Below are 24099 nucleotides of genomic sequence, written 5' to 3'. Positions count from 1 at the left end.
TTAAACCATAGAAAATTTCCAGTGATCCTCATATTCCCTTCGTTTACTTGTAAACATGGCAATATTTCATGGAGTTGAACACAAGTCTCTCTCCTCCTGTGTTAGAGTTGGCGTAAATTTCCTCATTGAGACCTCATTCCTCATTTTTTCCTTTCTGAAATTTACTGTGAAAATACTTTAAGTTGCCAATTTAGGGAACATTGGCAGATAAACTTGGAGTGAGGTTAGCAGAAACTGTTGCATCTACAGAAGCAAGTAAGAGCTGGCAGCCCCTTTTTTTTTCTTTCTTTTGCATCATTTGTTTTATTATTATGTAGCCTATGCTAGAACAATTTTCTGGTCAGACGTGATGTTTTCCATAGAAAACACTATGTCTAAGAATGTATGAGCCTTTTTACATGTTAACACTTGTGATCACACCACAGAGAGATCACATGATTTGTTGCGGTCTCATTCATAATGGCAGCATTGAGCCTTAATTAATGGCAAATGTCACATAGATTTATTGTCAGTGCATGCATTTACAGGTACTTGCTCAGTGCATTAAGTGATGGTTTACATAAGGGCTTGCCATAATGTTTACTTAACTTTTATTTTCCCAACGGTAAGTTGACCAAAATGTTAAGCGAATCTGTGTTCTGGATTCTTAATTGTATGTACTCATTCATCTCATCACCCACTCAAGTTACTTTGCTTTTTCTGGTAACATTTTGTGTTTTCTTTTTAAAGTTTAATGTTTTTGTTTACCATTCTGTATTAGATAAAGACAGCCAGTTTCAGAGACCTCTTGACTGAGTGGGATATTGGTGGACAGTTAAAACTGAAAGACTTGTGAACACATAACTTGTATTAAACTTTTGAGCCATATTATGAACTAATTGTGCAAGTCTAAGCAGAACAGTTGTTGAGAGACTAAATCTACTTGAGTATACATTGTAGTTAAAGGTTCCTTTTGTTTTTAGCCTTTCTTAGTTTTTTAATCGTTTTGTTAACGCTAATACTAAAATTGCACAGGTGACAGTTTTTCCTTCAACAGCTTTAATTTCAAGCAATCTGTTGCCCCAGAGATCATGGTAAAGGAGTCTTATGTAACACTGTTTATGTTGCATATGTTCCTATAGATGACAGGAGTTCATAGCTCCTCCATTCCTCAGTGACTTCTCATCTGTACATACATGCATACATACAACATCCGTTGCATAAGCTGTTAATGTTCTCCAATTGACAAACTGATGTAAATACTCATGTATCAAAATGTATAACTGAATGTTTCTTTATACAATGCTAATTATAAATAAAGCTTATTTTAAAGCGGTGTTATATTTGTTGATTTTTGTTATCTCATATCGGGAACGTTTGACTAATGCTTTGAGAATAAGAAGTCTGGTGTCTTTCTTCCACCTTTATGCCACGAGCAAGATGATCCTCCTTTCATATAATAGAATGGCTGTCTTTGTCTAAAAGTTTATTCTGAACGTATGAAATTGATCGGTTTCATTTTTATTTTGGAAAAGTAATGTTAAGACCATGTTCATACAAAAAAAAAGTGTGTGTGTGTATATATATATATATATATATATATATATATATATATATATATATATATATATATATATATATATATATATATACATACACACACACACACACACACACACGAGGATAAAGATGTTGCTACTCCCATCTCTTAAATGAAGTGGCTTAAACATGCCACCTTTGTCACTGAACTTTAAACATCCAGTCAGTAAGAAGTTTAATTTCAACTTAAATGCTAATGTTAATTCTACATTTAATGTAAATATGTGATTTAATATAAAATCTGTTCAGAATATGTTAAATACTCTCTTCGAGAGTAGTACAAGGTTTTTACTCTACATAATGAATCTCTTGCTTGTACTCTTTATATCTGATAATGTTGAATGGGATACTATTGGAGTACATCTTGATTTGATATAATTATTAGTATATGCTAAGTATATGATGATGTATAAGGACCAATTAGGTTTTGTGGTTGTATGCTTAATCATTTTGTTAAGCGTTGATAAAGTATGTAACTAGTTTTTGGAGGGGGAATTCAGATATTCTGTTTGCCTGGTAAAGTTGCATGTAGAACAGAGGCACTTGGACGTAATGAGGTAAGAGAGAACATGAACTATTGAAGCATATCGCAGCTGTGACTGTAAATCATTTGCATATATTGTGATGACAAAAAGACAATCATCCTAGCATCTGCTGAGCTGGGGAAGGGAGGTCTGGGTAATCCACTGGAAAGGTGTAGCTTTCAGAGCAATATGATATTTCCATTCGTGCAAAGCGGGAAGTGGTCTGGACATCCACATGCTATGGCTGTTTTTACTAGAGCCGTGATCAGCGTGTAATCGGATGAGCCTGGAAAAGAACACTCAATAAATGTTGTCTTCTGGTTGCGATCTTCTTATATGATTAAGGATGTTCCATTGTGCTGTGCTGTGGATTGTTGTGTTCCAGGATGTAGGCGTGATTAGATGTGTTGTAATCCGGACAGTCTAAACAGTCTGCTCATATATTTTTTCCACTAAGCTTCATATTTCTTTGATAAAGCACTACAGTTTCTTTTCCTCCTGTGCTGTTCTTGCTCTACTGCACTCCCATCCCCCAAGTTCCTGTTCTTGCTCGTCTTATGACTATAATTATTGTAGAAGTAGTTGTTGTTGTTATTTAATTAGTTGTTTAACTTTGTTTTATTTATATATTTTTGGACTTCGTCATATTCATAGAACCGGGTTTGGCTAATTCTGTATCTGGCTCTGCCAGTTTGGATGGATCTGTTGATAACAGATCTGCAGCTCTGCCTGCTCAGCAGGGGGAGGATGGCAGTGCCTAGCCATGTTGAGAATTTCAGTCTTTTGAAATTAGACAAATACCTCAATAATTATACATGTTGACAAATATTGTGATGGGCTGTAGCAAGATAAACTGACTTGAAAATGTTTTTTTTACAATTTCCAAAATCCTGCCTCAGGTTAAAAATGTGTCTTTCAAGCACTCAGTCAGGTGAGACTTCACAGGAAAAGTAGATTTTTGATCAAATATAATACAGTTTGTCATCTCTGCTATGTCTGGCAAAACTCAAATAAATAGAAATTAGCTTTGTCTTAAAATCTGTAATTGTAAAATTTAAAGGATTAGAAGCATCATTACAAAAAACAATAATTATAGCTTTAACTGTATTATATAATGATGATACTTAGCTTTTTGGATTTTTTTTCTTGTCATTTATTAAATTCCAAGACTTCTAGTCTTCTAGTTTCACTTTGTTTACTATAAGTTTTTTGTATTTTTAACTGTTTAGTATTTTCATGTTTTTAATATTGTACAATCGTAATGTTAAAGAATGCAAGTTTTCTAATATACCACGTGTTTTATAAAACAAAATAATTGAGTTCAGTAAATCCAGTTGTGGTTGTTGTTATAAGGGTGGAATAATTTTAAGTATGTGCGGTTTCTATGGGAAAGGCACTAGTCCCATGCTTTGTATATCAGACATTCATCGTCCATTTTCTATGTTCAATTAGCAGGAGCTGGAGTGCTGACAGCAGAGCATCCAGTTGAGAAGCTCAGTGTTGCTGTGACTGTTCCAGCCACACAAGACACAACCCGGCAATCAGTCAAAGAACACAAACCTGCAAAGAAAAGTAGCTCCACCAGTTCACTGCCTCAGGAATCAGACAGTGATTTTGAGTCCGACCCGCCCTCTCCCAAAAGCAGTGAAGATGAGGAGGCCGAAGAGGAGGAAGGTCTCAACAGCGAACGTGAAGACACTGAACCTGAGAACCTGGGTCAGAGGCCGTTACTCATGGACTCTGAGGAAGAGATAGAGGAAGAGGAGGACAAACACAGCTCAGAATCGGATTGTGATTCTAGCAAAGCAAAACTTGGGTTGTCGAAGGAAAAGGCTGCAATTTTGCCTCCTAGATCTTTGGAAGCTGAATCTGGACCCAGTGTGATCACTCCTCTCAGTTCGCCAAGTATAGCCATGCCCGTCGCGAGCATTGTGGATGTGTTTGGTGCAGTTCCTTTTGTTGGCAGTGGTCAGCCCAGAGTGTCACCAGAGAGCTTAGATATTTTTGGCAAAGCCTCTTTTAGGCAGGCTAGCCAGGAGGACACTACAGAAGAGATTGACGTATTCACCAAAGCTCCTTTCAACAGAAACCTCTCCAGGTCCAGCAGGAGTGGCGATGGACCCAGCGGCCAGACGCCACCCATTTCTCCTGACAGTGTGGATGTATTTGGATTCTCGCCTTTCCAACCTAGCCACGTAATACCTGCTTCTGGAAATCAGGAGGAGATCTCTGGCCAAGCACCTTTCGACGAAGCAGACAGTCCCCAGCAACAGATGCAGAAACAGCGCAGTCTTCAGAAACTCTCCTCGCGGCAAAGGCGCACCAAGCAAGAGGCCAGTGGCGGGAATGGGAAGCGACACCACAGCACACCCACTAGTGGCAGGAAGAGCAACAAACCCAGTTTCCGTACACCGGAACGGGTCCGAAGGCACAAGAAAGTGGGCAGAAGGGACTCACAGAGCAGCAACGAGTTCCTCAGCACGTCAGACTCCAAAGAGAACATCAGTATTTCCCTGGGCGAGGTGATGGAAAAAGGACCTTTGTTGTCCTCGGAGGAGGTCTTTTTGGATCCGTTTGGAGCCAAGCCTTTTCATCCACAAGATGGCAGTCGACACGGTCAGCACCAGAGCTTGGGAGACAACAAAAGCGAGATCAATTCGACCAACTGTAGGCCGAGAACCAGTTCCCTACATAGCGTGTTTGACGGAAATAAGATAGATGACTTTGGAGCTGTACCTTTCACAGAACTTGTGGTCCAAAGTGAAGCTCCGCAAACTCCACAAATGGATCTCGACCCTTTCGGAGCTGCACCTTTCCCCTCAAAGCAGTGAATGTCTTGTCTTCCAGCACACACGCAGAGATGATACACACATACACCGCTACATTATGCAAAATCCATGCAGCCTTTTGAAATGTCTTTTAAGCGACGGGAGCTTTGTGCTGTGATCTCTGTGTATGTGCAGCCCATTGGGACATAGGCCTTTAAACTAGGTAACATTCAACTTTTGTATTTTTTCATGTATTTTAATACCTGACTGGACAGCTAAAACATATTTTCCTTTTGGTGACTTAAGCCTGTGGTTGATGGACGTTTTCAGATAGGCTTTCGAAAGCATATTCTTTAGTCTTTACATGCTAGAAAGCATTCTATGCTGCAATACAATAAGCGCTCTGCTCATTGGAAATTATAGTACAGCATTTTGTAGTTTGTAGTTGACCACCGAGTTGGTACAACTCCTATCTACCAACATGAAACACCATAAAGCCTTATCTGGGGATTCCCCACCCTGCTTAACAGTACCTCGAATGCACAATGACTGTAGTTGCCTGTTTGTATCAATGGAATATCAATGGAGTGTAGGCCTTCTCCATTTTAATGTCATTCGCATAGACAATTTTATGCATATTTTTACATTTTAAATGCATTCAGTGTTTTAAAGCCTTATGTTTCAATGTCTACATGAAAAGAGACTTGATTTAATGTTCCCTTTAGTAAACCGACCACACAAGAGAAGTTAAACTTGCAGTTTATTAGACAATAGTTATGACTCGCATAGAAATAATTCCTCAACCTGAAATAAACATCTTAATGTTATCAATGATTATAATAATAATAGGTGTTCCACTATGTCTGTATTTACCAGTAACCTACAATCATGAACAATTAGCTCTTGTGGAAAGGGAATAGAATGAATGAATGTGTTCAATGCAATTTTGCGTATTTATATATCAGTCATTTGTTTGAAGCAAATTTTAAGATTGAACTTTTAGTCATGAAGGGTATCACAATTTAATTGATGAAAGGGCCATATAGATTCAGCATTTACACTCACTGAATATCTGCAATTTGAGCATTCAAGACCAAAAAAATGCTTCTTTTTGTTTTAAACATTGCAAGATTTTTTTTCTTATGTAGTACTGTGCTCTAACAATGCAATAAAATAGTTTTTTTGGAGGTCATTAAATTTTTTTGTCACATCTTGTCATTAAAAGAACTCAACTTCAGTTGAAAAGGACAAAGTAAATGTTTATTCAGATGTACCGAAGAACGCATATCCCAACATGTAGTAAAAAAATCAAATAGTGTAACTTAATGCAGCATCATGATTCAATAACGGCTAACAAAAATAACATCATAAAATTAAGCATTAAAAATGCACATTGTGCTTTTTAAAAAAAATGAAGTATAGCTGTACAGTTCACTGAAAGTTAACTGAAAACATGTAGCTGTATTTTCTAACTTTGACTTGATACCTCAATACAATATAGATATATCAATAAAGACTCATACAGACTGGTGTGTTAAACGCATTAATTGCATGGAAAGATTTTTAAATTGCAGTTGTTGGCAACAAAGGAAAAACAAATAGTAAACAAGGACTCATCTGTCTATATCAATACAAAAAAATACTGATGTGTGTATTTACAAAAAGGTAATGCTGTGCAGCAACCCGCAAAATATATTTTCCACTTATGGAAGACATTTCACCAATCTCTGAACAATTCACTGAACAAGCCCTATCAAATCTCTTTGGTTTATTCCATGTTGTAAATGAGAACATATGACTTAAGTCTCATTTAAACTATTACATAATGTACGTTTGAAAAAACATTTAAAAATTCATGTTTGCACAAAGCCAACATAAATCGAAATGTACAATTAGGCTTGTGAATGACTGAATTTAAGGTGAAAATACAAAGTAAACACCAAAATAGTATTGAACAGACAGATAATAATACTATGAATGCTATTAGAACCATAAGTATGTAACGGACTTATTGGCCACATAACCTGTATGTTACCCGACAATTACATTTGTATAAAGTAGAAATGCACACAGACCCAGTGAAATGGTGCTCACCTTGATTTTTAAAAGCCTAACTGCTTACCTCAAGTGCCTTTAATTTGTATTTAGACTGAAACATCACTTTACAAAATGCATAAAAACATTCAAAATAGATGACAAAAAACACCTCAATCTTATTATATAAACAATATGTTTAAGCTTAAAGATCATTTAAAATGGTATACAACAGTCCTCACTGGTGTCCCTCGATCCCATAACTCTAGGAATGAAGAGGGTAGTCCGAGCAAGGGTGAGAGTGATGATAGTTGGTTATGAAAAGTGCAGACTGATGCCACCAGTAGAACATGAGCACCACTAAAATATGCCAGACCTGATGGCTGGAGCCCAAGTAGTTCAGTTGACCTAGAGATGACAAAAAGAGCATTCAAGCGGTAATTAACTTGTCTGAGGCTGGTCCTCTCACACAGCAATGTGAGTCCATTTAATTAAGGCAGATGTGGCCCTTGGTTTAGTCCATCACTCTAAAAACTTCTCTCTTTGGACACAAATTTGACAAAAGTGACATGCAACCCTGCATTCATGTCAGTGAAATAAAGATGAAAGAGTAAGAAAAATTATAATTCCCAGTACCTGGGAAATAACGCTCTGGAACTTTGGACATGTAGAAGATGATAGCAGCTACGGCAAGTACATACATTATCAGCACTCTGGGAACAAATTCCTACCAAAAAATAAAAAAAACAATACCATCAATACCAACATGAATCAGTCAATCAATAAGTCTCTCTCTCTCTCTCTCTCTCTCTCTCTCTCTCTCTCTCTCTCTCTCTCTCTCTCTCTCTCTCTCTCTCTCTCTCTCTCTCTCTCTCTGTCTCTCTCTCTCTCTCTCTCTCTATATATATATGATTGTATGTATAGTAGTTGTGAAGAAATGGGTAAATATACATTTTAAAATATCAGTAATAACAATGATAATGTTGTAACTTCAAATTATATGTGTGTGAAAAATGTAATATATAAAAATATATATGGTAAAATATATATAAAAACGGTAAAAGTCTGGTAAATATATTTATCATAATAATAGTAGTTATAATTTTGCTGCTTGTATTATATTTTCATAAATTACAGCTACTAATATTATACACACACACATATTTGGGGGGGGGGGGGGGGGGGTTGTCTGGCAATACTAATTTTAATTAATACGGTTGATGTTTCTTAAGAATATCTATTAAAAAATAGTGAGGATGCCTTTTACCTGGACTATGTCTGAGGTGAAGCCCCCACTGAGCCAGATCCAATGAAAGGTTGGGATTAGGCCATATCCCGCCACAGCGCAGAATATAACAGAGCGAAGCTTCTGCCACTTCTTGGTCAAGTAATGAGGGTGTATCTGGGCAAAGAACACTGCCAACATCATGGCCAGAACGGTTACCAGGTACACCTGCCGCCAGTACTGCAGACAATAACACAAACCAGACAAAACTACATGAACCACAAACTCATGGAAGTCATCTTAATGTGCACAACATAGACACAAAAAATCAGTTGTTCTGAAGGAGGATTTTTTTAAAAAAGTGTGTAAGAAAAAGCAATGGAGAAAGCGGTCCCTCTTTCTCTTGGGGCACTTGGCTGATTGAGTAGTCATCCAAAAAGCAAAGCTAAACACTTGGCAGGGGGAGAGTGGAGATGGCTCACCCACGTGTGAATGTCATATGGTGGGGAACAGGAGTGACGGAGTGGGTCCACGAGCACCGCCATCTGCTTTGGGCTGGAGCAGATTTCTGCCGCATTCTGGGGCACAATAAGCCAGCACTTCCAATATGTGGGGCGAACCATGTGGAGCAGCATGGCCAAAAGCGCTGGTGCTCGGCAAACAGCAAGTGGGAGTAGAGGGGACGAGAGCAAGCAGCTTGCTCAGGATATCCAGGATCCAAGCTTTCAGAAAACTGCACCAGAATCTTGAACAAAGAAGATTCCAAGCCAAGCGGCACCTCGTCGTTTTTATACCAGCGGAACAAAGCTGCTCCACGGGGGATCCATAGTGCAAACTAACAGCAAAGGAGGAATAAACTATCTTACAACACAATCAAAGATACTCCAGCACAGTGTTACAGTAATCTCATGGGAAATGTCAAGATGCGACAGCTCTCAGTGTGTGCTCTTCTAACTTTCCTATTAAATGTTTAAACTATTCCTCGCTTTTAAAGGGAAAGTTAACCCAAAAATGAAAAATCTTTTATCATTTACTCACCCACGTTGTTTCAAACTTTCTTCTGTGGAACACAAAAGTAGATATTTTGAAAAATGTCAAAGTCAATGTGGGCCAAAATTAGTTTTTACAATTTTTTTTTTTTTTTTTGCAGAAAAGAGAAATTAATACGTTTAGAATGAAATGAGGGTGAGTAAATTATGTCCTAAGTGTCCTTTTCGGTATGTGTACTACAACTGAAATAGAAAATCTAGTGAAATGGTGATTTTTCTTTACTAAACACATAGAAACAGCCTTTCCGTGTAGTATTCATAGCACACACACACACACACACACCAGACTGTTTCCCCAGGAATAGGTGAACTCTTGCACTGTATCTGTTGCACAGGTAACATATGCCCACAACAAAAGCAGGCCAACCATCTGCTGCTAGAGACCACTGTGGAACCATACACCTCAAGCCACCTAATTAATCTACCCGTCCACATTGGCCATAGCCACCTATCACACACAGTGGATCAAGCTCTACCCATAAACATATTACTTCACTGATGAAGTTATGGGAAGTTTACCTCCAGTACAGCCCACATCTCCACCTCCCCATGCCAAAATGGTTTAGTTTCAATATACTTTGGTAGTTCAGTACATTTCCATTCCACAACAAAGACACCGTGACTTTTCCCATCAATACACAGACATTAGCAATCAACTCAAACATCACACCAAAATATGAAAGCTTATATTCACCACTGAATAAACATATTAAAAAGGTAATTGAGAATTTTTAATCTAACAATCCTGACTTCTTTTCTTGCAATTCTGAGATTTGGGCTGGAGCAGATTTCTGCAGCATTCTGGGGCACAATAAGCCAACACTTCCAATATGTGCTATAATTCATGTTTACAGCATGAAATAAACATGAATCAACATCAGAAAGTATCTTGTTTCAACCACGGAAAGAAGTCAATACACACCAATTTTCAAATTCAAGTCCAATTTAGTTTGTTGGACAAAATGGCATATTCAGCTTGACGACTGGTCAGACTGCCTGTCAATCAAACTTGCAGTGAGGGGTTAAATTCCAAAATATAAAATGCAATCCTGAGAACGAAAGTCTCAATTGTATAAGAAAAACTGAGATTGTTTTTTTTTTTTTCAAGGTGGAAATAAGCTTCCATAAAGACTGGAGCAGCACCCTCTCTAACAGCAGACGCACATACATTATTACAGTAGAACGTGTAGAACACTCCTGGAACATAACAGCATATGATTCCGATGGAGATCCCGGCGTAATCCAGTGCCATCCAGCGGTGGCTGGTTTTTTCGGAACGGTGGCAGCAGAACAGGTGATTGCCAACCGAGCACAGCATGCACACCTGAAAAGACAACGTAAAGTATTGTGATACAGATAGGTGTGTGCAGGCCATATATGCTAAAAAATTATGAGATGAACCTAAGAAGCCTAACAAAGATGCTATAATTATGCCTTTATGAGACAATATGAAAAGGTGGTGGTAGAGGCACTTTGCCTTATCCTCATGCTTAAGAGAATGGCTGCCAAGGAAAGAAGCTACCATTTGTGTCTATAACCGATGGCACGAGAGCAACTGATAACAGATCTAGAATTAGACAGGACTGGGTTTAGGTGATAAAATCATACATTTCAACTCTAATCCCTGGCAACTGTCAATGTGGAAAGCCTGATATCAAAGGCCTTCAACAGTCCAAGGATCATATGAATACTTTTTGCTAATCTATTCAGTTTTTTATTAAAAAAAGATGGAGCTGATCCAATCAAGCAACCTTGGTTCGAGATTATTTGTTCGTCATGCCAAAAAACAAACATACAAACAAACACTATATCCACTAGCTACTGCATTAACTATTTATGTTTAAACAGGGGCTATTTAACGCACTTCTGAACTGCTTAAGGTTTTCCTCATTTCCTATTTTCTACCTAGACGTAAAGCCAAATAATGTGAGTGCTTGATGCAAGCAGCACGGACATACCTGGAAGCAGAAGAGTTCCTAACATAGGCAGCACCGCAAACAAGTCATAAACTCCTAGTGTAAAGAACAGGATGAACCCCAGCAGATGACTCCAGATGTTTACCGTCTCATTGGACAGAACGAAAAGGCTACAAAATCCATGAGATTATACCAGCTAATATCTTGTTATTCCCTCAGTTTGCTAAGCAATGCATCTACTGTATATTATTTTACAGTGTTCCTGTAGCTCAATTGGTAGAGCATTGCGCTATTGAGCGCAAGGTTGGGGGTTCGAATCCCCGGGAACACATGATAAGTAAAAATTGATAGCCTGAATGCACTGTAAGTCGCTTTGAATAAAAGCGTCTGCTAAATGCATAAGTTTAATGTTTAATTTAATTCAAATGTAATATTAACTACAGTAATTAAATGATGCTAAACATATGTATTGATTCTGATGTTTGCTATTGAAAAAAAATAGACTCTGAACATGCACTTACCTTTTAATGCACAGTCTAGAAGTCAGAGAAGCTCTGTAGCCATCAGTGATATAAGGATTTTCCCGGAGGAATCCTGGCACCTGCTCGTAAGTGTACTGTACAGGCGGATGCCTCTGGGCACCAGAACTGGCCAATACTGATAACTGCCCAATTCAATGTACTGGGCACTCTTCAGCGCTTTCGCTGATGGCATGATGATAATGTCACCCGGTCTCACACTCAGAGTCCTGCACACACACAAAGTTTAATGGATAAATGGTTTAATAAATATCTGACAAAAAGTGACATGGATGTGAAATTTTATAAAAGAGCACAGTTTTAACTGACCTCCTCATCCTGCTGGGACATCAAACTTTTATTGTAAAGTATTGAGCTATAATCTGAGGGCAGGTGTGTGTGTGTTTAATGTCACTGTATCAGTGTTATTGTTAACTAAAAAAAACTTAAACTAGAAATATCAGATAAAAACTGATATACAATTTGTTTAAAAAACCAAAACAAACAAATATTTATAAAAAAATATGAAAATGGCAAATATATGACAAACTAAAATAAATTAATTCATTAGTCAAAACTTTAATAGTTACTAGTATTAATAATTACTATAATCATATATGAATAATTCAAAAACATTGTTGAATATTATGTGAAAATAATAAATAATGAAGTACAAAATAAATGGAACATGTTAAGAATGTTCTAGCTATACATTTATGATTCATTTAAAAATGGTAATATCAAACACTACTGGGAAGTATGTTGTTTTAAAACAATGGTGTAGCAATACAATTATAAGGAATGCTCTTTGTTCTGTGTCCTTACCTGCAGCAAGATTTTTTTGGTCTTCTTTATTTGGTAATATCTCTTGGGTTAAAGCGTGGAAACTGCTAAATAAGTTTTGTATCAGTAACAAAATTAAGGAAGTGTCTTACAAAATACTTTATAGAATTTATCCTGCTAAGCATGTTTTGGAAAGATTTAAGCTTAATATTTCATATACCTGTGAATTTGTGGTCAAGAAAAATAAACTATTTTGCATCTTTTTTTTTCATTGTATTTACTCAACATTATTTTGGAAGGATTTGGAATTCTATATTAACAGTAAAATGGAATTTATGATAGAAATTTGTATATTTGATGTCATTTTTTAATACAGAAAATGAAAATTTTATTTGTGCAGAACAACATATTATACAGTTGTTAATTTTGTTAGGAAAATTCCATATACATAAGAAAAAGTGGAATAAATGTAAACCAAATTTTGCACATTTTATAAATGACTTTATATGTAAATCTCTTGGAACAAACAAAAAACAAAAAAGCAATGAAAACATGTAAGTTAATGCTCTGAAATCATAGAAATGTATGTAATATAATGTTTTTCGCTCTCTTGTTTTTTTTTCCACTCTGGCAGCTAATGTTCAGCTTATTTGATCATGTGGATATGTAATACATTGTGTTCTTGTGGCATTTAATTAATAAAGCATTTAATAATAATAAAAAAAAATGTGGGGTATGTTTTGTCCGGTCTCAAGAATCAATGAGTTCTGCACCAGGGCTGTGCATAATGCAAATGCAAGTGTCACACCCATAGACTGTATAAAAACGGGTCACACCTTATTTAGAACGAAACCTGCTAATGACATAAAACGAAGCTAAAGTAACAGACGTCCCAGTCACTGTCCAAGCTTATGGCAAAATACATACAGATACACAGAACATATAAACCTGCTGAAATATGAAATTACTTATTTAAATAAATGCAATACCCTAACTAGCCAAATATTTACCTTTATCGCTAAATTTGCTATCACGTGCTGTAACTAAAACGGATAAGCAGATGAATGCTGCTAATCACATCTATCTAGTGTGTGTGTATATATATATATATATATATATATATATATATATTACATTTTGTTAAATATTATTAAATATGTTTGATTTTAAAACAAAAAATGAAAAGGGATTCGTCACTCGTTCTCAACCCCCCCAAAAATGATTTCTCCCTTCTGAATTTTTAATCACTGAAAATACGTTACCAGACAATAGCGCCCATTTTTCATAGCATTCATTACATCGACTGAATTGAGACCTGTAGGTGGCAGACTGTTGTAAACACGTTTTAAAGAAGACTTTCTCTTGTCATAAACATCTCAGGTGTAATCTTATGTGATACTCCTCTGGGACACCTAATCTTCCCTCAGCTATTACACCCGAAATAATTACCTTCTCAAGTGGGAGTTTGTTCTTCATTAGGACTCCTAATTCACCTTTCAGCACTCCACTCTTCATCAGGTTGTCAACAGCATTGCCAAGTCCATTTGCCTGACTGCCGCAAAACCCACCAAGACAGCCAAAGAGTGCCATCACATTTCTGGTTCAGGTGTCTTTTATGTAAAATATTTTTACTAAATGATAACGGTCTGCGATAACTAGTTTTTTTTTTTGTTTGTTTGTTTATTCGTCAGTCTATCTGCTATGTCTTTTAGTTTGAACTTAGGGGAAATGGAGAAGACGTTCAGAAATGTTTCACATTTGATTTGCATAAAGTCTTGACCTTACTGGCCAGATTTATAACTTTACCTGTATTGAGAGGACAGAAACTTCACACACAGCTGGATCTTCTCCAAACTCTTTACACTCATTCGTTTTCCCAATCAATTCACCCTCTCATCCTCATGTTTCCTGTAGCAAGCCAACCTCCACACACGGTTCTCCTCTATAGTGGCCATCATATGGCCCCCAACCAAGAGCAGGCATCAAATCCAATAACAAGGACACAGTCATTGCTAGAAGAGGATGGCTGAGTGTCTTGCTGAGAAACTATCCAGTGAGTAAAAGACTTTGCCACCCTGACAGCGGCCTCGCTAAGGCCCGTCAGTGCTCCCCTGCTCGGTCACTTTTATTTATAATCTCCACCACGAGACATCTGCTGCCGTCGTGCCTCTGTCCTTGCCGTCCATACAGAGGGTGCACATTAACATTTCCACCCCAACCTGCACCAAAGTCCAGCTCGCAGGCAGGAGACACCACACTTTGCTCCAATAGAATGTGTCGTGTTGATCCCACTCCCTGGAGACTGATTAGCACTATACGGGGGATGGAGGGAGGCTTCACCAGCACTCAGACTGATACTTACACCATCAGAGCGCCTTTGTTTGTTTGGTGTCTGTAGTCTGGTCACAAGACTATTTTTAGGTGACACTTTGAGAAAGCTCTGTAGCCATCTGACAAGGCCTAGTTTGCAGCCAGTTCCTGAACAGTGGGTCAAGTCAAGCAGGCCACTGCACCAGCCCTTGATGCAAAAGGACAGGCAGTTTTGTGTTTTTTTTTATGCAAAAAGAAGACCACATGCAGCTTCAAATGCAACCGCTTTTCCTCAAAAGTATAAGTAGACTAAATAATTTATATTTTTACTTCAGAACAATCTAAGATTACAAATATTCACTTTGTATGTGTGTGTGGTGAGAGAGGGTTATTGTCATAATTTCATGAAATAAAATAAAAAAGATTTATGTCAGACCAATAGTATTACATTGTTACATAGGAGGTATTATTAGCTAAAATATTTCCAATTTAAATGTACTTCACCTTAAAAAATTTACTTTAATTGACATAACCCAAATTATGTACTGTAGTGTACTTAGTGTACTTTTTCATAATAAATATTTTTACTTTATTAAAACCAGTTCTTTTGGATGCTACCACCTGAAATACATTTCTTCACTATGTACTATTGTGTTCACCATTTAGTTTTTTACTTCAAAGAAGTTCAAATGAGGCAATGATTGGAGATTTCAGCTTAGTGAAAGTTCCATCTGCATAACAATATTGGGAGGAATTGAGCTTTAATATAAAGGCATCCTCTTTCTTCACTTACAATTATCTCTTCAATAAGATGTACATCTGGCCCCAAGACTATAATTCCCCAGGGGCCAAAAGAAAGGGAACACAATTTCCACAATAAGCAAAAGATTAGGTCATACAATACAATTGTTCTTCTGCATTTAGCATTTGCTGGAACGAGATTAATATCTTGTGATATTAATGACTGTTTGCTGTGTGTCACTTTTGCTGTCAGCATGACATTCTCTAAATCCTCATTTATGGGGAAAATCATAAGCCTGGCTAAGAGACATGCTAAGCTTTTTGGTACTGGGTACTTATTATTTTTTAACCCCTCTGCAGTGGCAAATACGCACTTTTTTTATAAAACCGATTATTATTACATATTGTCCTTACAATGCCCTATTGATTTTTTTTTCATTTTTTTTTTTTTTGTAAAATTGATAGAATATTCAGGGATTCAAAGCTGTTGCGGGGGATTTTGTTCACTATAAAGTTCTGTTGTGTGTGTCTTTTACATTATTACAGTATTAGAAATGGTTTGATGGACCACTTTATTTTTTTTAATACTAAAAATGATTTTTTAATACTAAAAGTGCTACATTTATTTGAATAATGTATGTGTGTTATTAAAAAATGGTATTGTACTGAAAATACTAGAATTCGAAGAGAATACTAAGTGAAATAATTTTCCTTCTGTAGATGTCACCCTGCATCTACTTTTCTGTCACAAAATAAAATAACTATTTTTGTTTTATTTTAAATAATTAAAATAACAGTAATTCGTCCAATAAATTGTTTTGGTGTACTATACATTTTGTTATTTCTAAAATAAATTCAGGGAGAACATAAACTGTTTGGCAAGCATTTAACCCGAGATAGGCCGATTCATTTAAAGCTAATACAGCAAAAATAGATTTTTGACATGAACATTTAATAACTCTGATTAATTTCATGCAATTTTTACTTTAACTTTACACTATTCCACAATTCAGCGAAAAAAGAGAGGTAAAACAGCTAATTTAAAAAACAAATGTCCCGACAGAACTGATCAATCTCTGAAGTGTAGTGATGATTGTGGCAGCACGTCTAAAAGTATCCACTAGATGGTACTGTGGTCACTCATTTTGTCACTGCTCATCTCGGCTGTTGAAAATGGCCTAAAAAACTTCATTTACTTGATTACATCCAGTCAAAATCATGTGGAAACATTATCAAAACAGCATAGGGGATCTGAAACGAAATGTATTAATTAGTTAGTAAATGAGCTAAAATAAATGTGAATAAAAACCTGCCTAGACGAGCTTAGTACAATGAATGAGTAAAAAAAAAGAAAAAAAGAAAAAAAAACTAAACGAAAGAACAACATTTGCTGGCATTTAATAGCTTTTCATTTGAGAGGTTTGACCCTTTTCATAGTAATGTATTTTGTCATTCTGACCTCCAAAACCACGATTGAATTATTGTTTTTATTTTAGGGGTCAGGTCATCGCACATTAGCATTAGCCGGCAAACCCACAGTAATGGATTTCTCACATCACGGTGCATAAATGATGATTCTCATTTTCAAATGTGGACGATATAACTATTTAGTAAAGATACCAATGAAAATTACAGCCTTCTTTTGAGCAAACAAATTGCGCTGATGTTTTTGATGCATCCTTGCCCATTGTGATTGAGGTAAATTGTCTAGGACCTGCTGCTTTTCCCTGATATGAAGGGGAGAGCAAGACATGCTGCTACGCTGGAGAGGAGGGAGGGCCGTCTGCCCTCTACGGGCCTGAATCTCCTCCCGCCACAGGACTACCCAACACTCAGGCTTGTTTGTAGGATTGGCACTAATTCAGCAGCGCCAGCGTCTGACCTCAGCATCAGCAGCACTCCGAGCTCCGAGAAGAAGACCCAAGGCTATGCGAGGGACTCACCTCAACTGGGAGGGGAGGGGAAGGGAGGGATGGCTGGGTAGGTAGGGGTGTCTCAAGGTCAGTTAGGGGGGTCTGGGAATTGGGGTGGAAGGAGAGACTAATGAGATTTTCATTCTCTCTTTCTCTCCGTCGCTGGTGGCATCACCTTGCAACCCCCTGTCAATCTACCACCTTTCATCAGCTGAGAAGGACAGAGGGGTGTAAGCAGAAAAAAACGGAGAAAAAATATTGCTTGTTTTTTAACAGGACTGTTAATCTGTTTGGACTGAAGTAATAGTACATTTGCCTGGCACCTACAGAGAGCCGTCTGCGGAAACGTGGGGTTGTGACATTCCCTCTAAATATGCTGAGCTTTCTCTCACCTCTCATCAAACAGTGTGATCTTTATGGACTGTATCATATTGTGCTGTAATGTGCTTTATTGTCCACAGAATAAGCTTTTCTTAAAGGTAATTGGAAATCTGGAAATGGCTGTTATCGGCTTATTTTTAAATACATTATTTCGTAAATGTGGCCTGGGTAATGACCCTGTCAGTGTAAAATGTAAGATTTATCTTGGCAGACAAAATTGATCCATTTCACCTTTGTCTAATGGGAAGTTTTTATCAGGGATTATCTGTTTATGTAAACGAGCATTGCCCTGGAACAGGGAAATAAAAGGATCTTGAGAGAGCAGTTAATCTAGCACTTGACACGTCAATGTGGACATAACACATACAGAGCCTTCTCTCTCTCTCTTTCTCTGTTAGGGTTGAGATGATTGGGGGGAGTCTGTACCAAACCTCACCAGAGATTTGAATTGGGACCTTCATTTCTATATTGAGAAAAAACACAATGGCTACGAACAAGCATTAAGATAATTTCTTGGAACATTAGATCAGTAATAAAAATAAAATGCAAGTGAAATCTAATTATGATTTTATCATAATATTAGACCTCAATTTGTATATTACATAAAATGTATATGTAATTATATCTATATTTAGATCAATAAATCAAACTGTCTTAATATTATATAGAGAGCATATGCTTTAATACACAGTACATAGACTGTACACACATCTCCCTCTCCGAGTGCAGGACAATAATCACTTCCCCTGAGAAAAAAAGATGTTGAGAAAAAAAGATGATCATGATTTCATGCTGAGTTTAAGACATCAGATTACCAAATATCTCATTGTTCTGCAAAGTTTTACTTTTGTTGGCTCAAACACATTATATCATTATACACATTTTAAGTGTTAAGTAATGGCTTTTGGCCACAAGGACGACTTCAAATCACCCATGATTGCATTTACAGCTCTATTACCCTATTATTGTTGTGTTTTCAACAGGGCAACCTATCATTTCCCCCTGAAATGTGTTTATGTGGTGGCTGTCCAGTCTCTCTAACAGAGTAGTCACTTAAAAGAAGGCCGTTTGGATTGACAAGGCCTTCTCTGCCTCATCTTTGGTGCTCCTTCGGATATGATGTTTTATGAGCAGCCTCGTGTTGTTGGTAACATCTCAGCGATGCTATGTTTTGAAATACAGCCCAGGATCTCCACTGAGAGAGACAAATGGAAATTTAGCATGTGTACAGCTAGTCCCAGGGCAGCCACATTGTCAGCTTTACTGAGGCAAGCAAAGCCCTGATGGAGTGTCAGTTATGCCAGTGTACTGTTTTTTTTTTTTTTTTTTTTTTACTTTAAACAGATTTACATTTGGCAGAAACTTTACATATGGCAGAAAATACAAAGTGGCTTACATTGCATTCAGCATATACATTTTTCAATGCATGCATGGCATGGGAATTGAACCCATGACCTTTTCCATTATTAGTACTATGCTCTACTGTTTGAACTGCAGCTAGAGAATTTTAAAGCACTTACAAAATCTAAACGTTTTGTTGTTTAAATTGTGGTGAGAAAGAAATACAATCAACAAAAAAACATGTATTTATATATTTCAAACAGAGTTCATGTTTGTCGATATTTCTCTTTATAATAACAGAGAACTCAAGTCAAGGGATTTTGCTCTTAAGGATAAAACAGTTGGTTGGTGGGTATGCAAGACCACTGCAACAGTGAAGTGTCTTCATGGGCTTCAAATAGAACAAGAAATCACAATCAAGGCACTTCCATCACTTCAGCTCAAATTCTAAAAGTTAGATGAAAAGCCAATTGGACTTTTCCACTTCAGGTGCAATGGGAGCTTTGTGCAATTAAAAGAGTTTGAGATCACCAGAGGCATTAAAAATGAATCCCAGCCACTAAATGGACTATTGCCACTCATCATACGGCTCCTAAAGGAAAACTGTGACAGCTGTTAAGAAAAGAATTCACTAATACACTTGAGCATACATACACAAATAAGCATATGAATGCAGAAGATTTTTTTTTGTTAATTCAACAAAGGTCTGAACATACTGGATGGATAATGATTTATTAAAACTGTCCCCTGACTCTCCTGATGAACCTTCAAATAGAGTGATACAGAACACTGATGATTTTTGATATTTTTTGACATTCTCCATTTCCTACTATTTCTGTAATCCGGAACATACCAAATACACTGTAACAACAGCAGCACTGGTTGTGAACACTTTCAGTAAACAATCAACATTATCATTAGACTCATGACGCATTCAACACCTACTGCTGCAGCCCTATTACATCAGACTGTTTAGCTCTCATCTGCTTCGTTCCCCTCTGGATGTCAGAGCAGCATCCTGATGGTAATTTGTTGCTAACAGCTGTCAGCTCACAAGTGATGATGAGCCGATCATTTTGCAGTGGCGTTAGGTAACGGCCTTAAAAGTAACCGAGTCAATGTCAATGGGATCTTTCAGAGTCAATCAGGAAGCAGCCGTGATGGATGGCCCCTGCTGACATAACCACTAATTTTGAGCCCAAGCATCTGGGCCCTAGTAAATAACCATCAGAGGGTGGGTCCAAGGGACAGGTCATTAGCCCTGGGAAAATAAAAATCTCTTCTCTATGAAGGCTGCAAGTCATTTAGCACAGACTAGGAAATTTTACTTAAGATTAAGTATGATGAGCTAATATGAGTCAGAGGAGGCTGTACTGCACAGCGCTGTGATGAGACGGAGTGGAAATTTATACACAGGACCTGGCTGGTGAACAAGATTTTAAAGAGCTAATGTTGTGGCTTAGGGGTTGGACAAAAATCTTCTTTTCCCCTGCCCCCTAAGCTTTTATAAGGGGACATGCTTCTGCCCTCCAGAATGTTTCTTGTTCAGCATCTACATGTGGGATTACTGGCAGTTAATAAGGTCGGCGGATCTGTCCTCATTTTCCTCATTTTGCTTAATGGAGAAGAGCTTTAATTAGCTAATTAAGCTTGTCTGGGACAGAAACTCCCACCCAGCAGGTTAAATGTTCAGTAACTTTGAACTATCACTGCAAGAACTGAGCAAAGCCATTTAGCAAATACATGCAGAGGATCTAAATTTAGCATTATGGATAGTAGGAATGCACCACTGTTCTTAAAATAAACCACATCACACTGCCAACTGGAATCACCTGTAATGGAAATTACCTATAGGACTTAAAGGGATAGTTTACCCAAAAATAAAAATTCTGTCATTTATTACTTGTGTCGTCTCAAACCCGTAAGATCTTCGTTCATCTTCAGAACACAAATAGATATTTTTGATGAAATCCGAGAGCTATCTGACCCTGTAACAAAACTACCATGTTCAATTCCCAGAAAAGTAGTAAGGACATACCTAAAATAGTCCATGTGACATCAGTGGTTCAACCTTTATTTGATGAAGTTACAAGAATACTTTTTGTGTGCAAAGAAAACAAAAATAACGACTTTATTCAACAATTTCTTCTCTTCTGTGTCAGTCTTCGATGTATTGCATTCCTCTACTTGTGAGGAATGTGCAGCACATCCAGGTTCTAAGTCAGAATGCCAGCTCCTGCATCAGCAGCACCACACACATGCATTGTGGTACTATGTGAACACACGTCGAAAACTGTATTTGTGTTGCTGTCTATGCTGTCTATGCTGTCTATATTAAAAACATTTTAATTTGTGTTCCGAAGATGAACGAAGGTCTTACAGGTTCGGAAAGACATGAGGGTGTGTAATTAATGACAGAATTGTCATTTTTGGGTGAACTTTTCCTTTAAAGTCTGGGAAAACTGGAAGTTGCAACCAACTTTACATTAGTACTGATGCATTTCCAAGTTAAACTGAATATTTAGAGTACATAGATTGATTTTGGCGCACCTCCAGCTAACAGCAGACTGATGCTTGGAGAGGAATGGTTAAGGATGTTCTGCGCAAGCTGTCAAACTGATATCATCAGCACAGAGGAAAACAAATTTTAGATCTTGACTGAAGTTATATAAGAGAAACATATATTTTTTTCTGTAGATTGGAGGGCTTTAAGTTACAAAAATAAATTTGGGGATTAAATAATTCAAGCTCAAATAAACAAATGCAACATATTTATTGTTTTGGAGAGTAGCATGTTATACAATACTTACATATAGTGCAGTAGGCTACATTGCAACATATATGTCTCTGTTCTGTCATTAATTCAATTAATAGTAATGACTTGTAATCCATCACGCCACACTCAATATAACATTATCATATTAACCTCCTAAAGTCTATTCTTATACTATCAACATAATTAATTTTACCTGCTAGTGGGGGTCATCTGAATAATTGACACCAACTCTAAGATATTAAATATTCATATTCTCCCTGCACGCCTGTAATATAATTGTGAATAGCAGGCATCTCCTTCCAAATGACTTTTGGACATTTGGGCAGGAGGGTGGCATGTCTGCAGTACAGGGGGACCTCCGGGGTTGAGCACTGACCTTCATGCTGTGGTCCATCTTCACAGTTGAGTTCATGCATCGTCTCAGTAACACAGTTGGTCATATATCTCTGTTTCACGCCAGGTCTCACACTCAGCAAATTGAAGGAAGCACCTTTAGGTATAATGCTCTCTCTCTCCCCCTCCATTTTGGCAGCCAGTGTCCAATTGATATTTAGAAAGGAGCACAATGGTGGAATGATGGTGGTGGAAGGGGAAGAATAAATTGGTTGTTCAGCAGGAGTAGGAGAGGTTAGTGGATATCTGAGTAATATCTAAGAGTATATTGCATAAGTTACGAAAAATCTGTCTTGTCATTATAGGATATAAAGTGTAGTTTGCTGTGGAAAAACATCTTAGCATAAGGCTGTAACATAAAATAAGACATGTAAGAAAAGCACATGCAGGTCTTCAATGACATCACTTCCTCAAACAAAGTCTTCTGGTTTCCAGCTCATTAAATTAAAACCTGAAAAACATCTCCAAATAACGACAGCTGAAACAAAACTCCATCTCTCTCCCTCTCTCTTTTTTTTCCTTTGGATATTGTAAGCCCATAATTAATTAGCATTTTGTGCTGATGTTCCCCAATACTTTGCCAAAATCCAAAGTATCTCATGTCCAAAAGCCAGACACACTGGTGGAAATAATGGTGGATATTTATCTGTGTTTCAGCAGTAGCCAAATCCCTGTTACTACCTGTCAATGGCTTAAAAATGCCTCAGGTGGTGAAATGCTTCTCTCTGCCACACTGAGCTAATTACATGAATAAATCTTCAAATGAACTCAAATAGTAGTATAAGAAATAATAATTACAATCAATTCATTTTCAAGTCGATTGATTTGATTACAATGCATTTGTGATATTTCAAATGCAATTCAACACATTTCAGGGACTCCCACTCTTCTTTCCACAGTCCATCAGTATGATGCAGGGTTGTTGTAACTCCATCTGCTAGCGTTAATGCTTTCCATATAACAAGCGCTTGTCAATTTAAGCTGTTTTATTGACTCATCTGTTGAGTTCGGCTTCAAACACAATAATCGTTCTCTTCTGCTCTTTTTTTTTTTTTAATAAATGCATTTTTATGAATTTATCTCACCCATGTGGTGGGGTGTTGTTTCTCACAGTTAATCACTGGGCAGATAAATCATGCACATATTTGGTGTCCATCTGCTGGGAAGGTACTGCAGCCTTTCCATTTGGCCTGATGGACAATAACACCAATGGAAGGCAATGAGATTCAGTGCCAGTAGGCTACACCTCTGCACTAGGACATGTTTGCACTGGGCCAGGATGTAGTGATGTGGGGGCTGATAGGTGTGATAGAGCAAAATGTTCTTTTATTTGCCTATTTCTACCCCACCCCTTCATTTTGTCATCCATTCATTTGCTATATATTTTTTTCATTTAATCATATTTTTTGTACTAATTGCCTCTTTTGGTTCTCATATCAAATCAGTAACTCTTTTTCTTTAAGAAATTTTAATGACATCCATATCTTGTTTTTGAATTAGCTTTGTAATATTGGTAAAAGTACTTCATGTTAGCATCTAACTTTATTCCAATAAGTGTCTCAGTCTATTTAAATCAGTCATCAATTAATTGAGGTCCAGATATTCATTATTGTCGTTATTATTCTCCTCTTGTGGCACAGAGAAACTCATTGAAACAAGCCCATTATCATGTGCAGGCACTCACAACATCATTTCTTTTAGGTTAAATTTGAGGGAGTGGATTAGTGGGTGATTACAGAGGGATCTCTGTTATTCTGTCATGGCCTTTATGACTCACTAAAAAGTGAATCACGCATCACATTAGAACTGCTTCTTCAGTGGATGCTTAACAGCTCATCGCCTTAAAACA

The 24099-nt window shown here is 37.3% G+C and overlaps 1 protein-coding gene and 1 pseudogene across 1 annotated transcript in view; one reads left to right on the top strand and one right to left on the bottom strand.

The window, feature by feature from the left end:
- Positions 1–6067, top strand: part of LOC132139521 (BMP-2-inducible protein kinase-like) — a 47252-nt gene extending 41185 nt beyond the window's left edge. Inside the window, exon 16 of the mRNA XM_059547928.1 lies at positions 3555–6067. Coding sequence (XP_059403911.1) covers positions 3555–4933 — 1379 coding nt within the window. The 3' untranslated portion in view covers positions 4934–6067. The remainder of the gene's footprint in view (positions 1–3554) is intronic.
- A 750-nt stretch (positions 6068–6817) lies between these two features.
- On the bottom strand, positions 6818–11808 carry LOC132130444 (progestin and adipoQ receptor family member 3-like; annotated as a pseudogene).
- Positions 11809–24099: the final 12291 nt, after the last annotated feature.

Source organism: Carassius carassius, chromosome 4 (genome assembly GCF_963082965.1).
Source record: "Carassius carassius chromosome 4, fCarCar2.1, whole genome shotgun sequence".
Taxonomy (NCBI): domain Eukaryota; kingdom Metazoa; phylum Chordata; class Actinopteri; order Cypriniformes; family Cyprinidae; genus Carassius; species Carassius carassius.
This window is presented reverse-complemented; position numbering and strand designations above follow the sequence as displayed.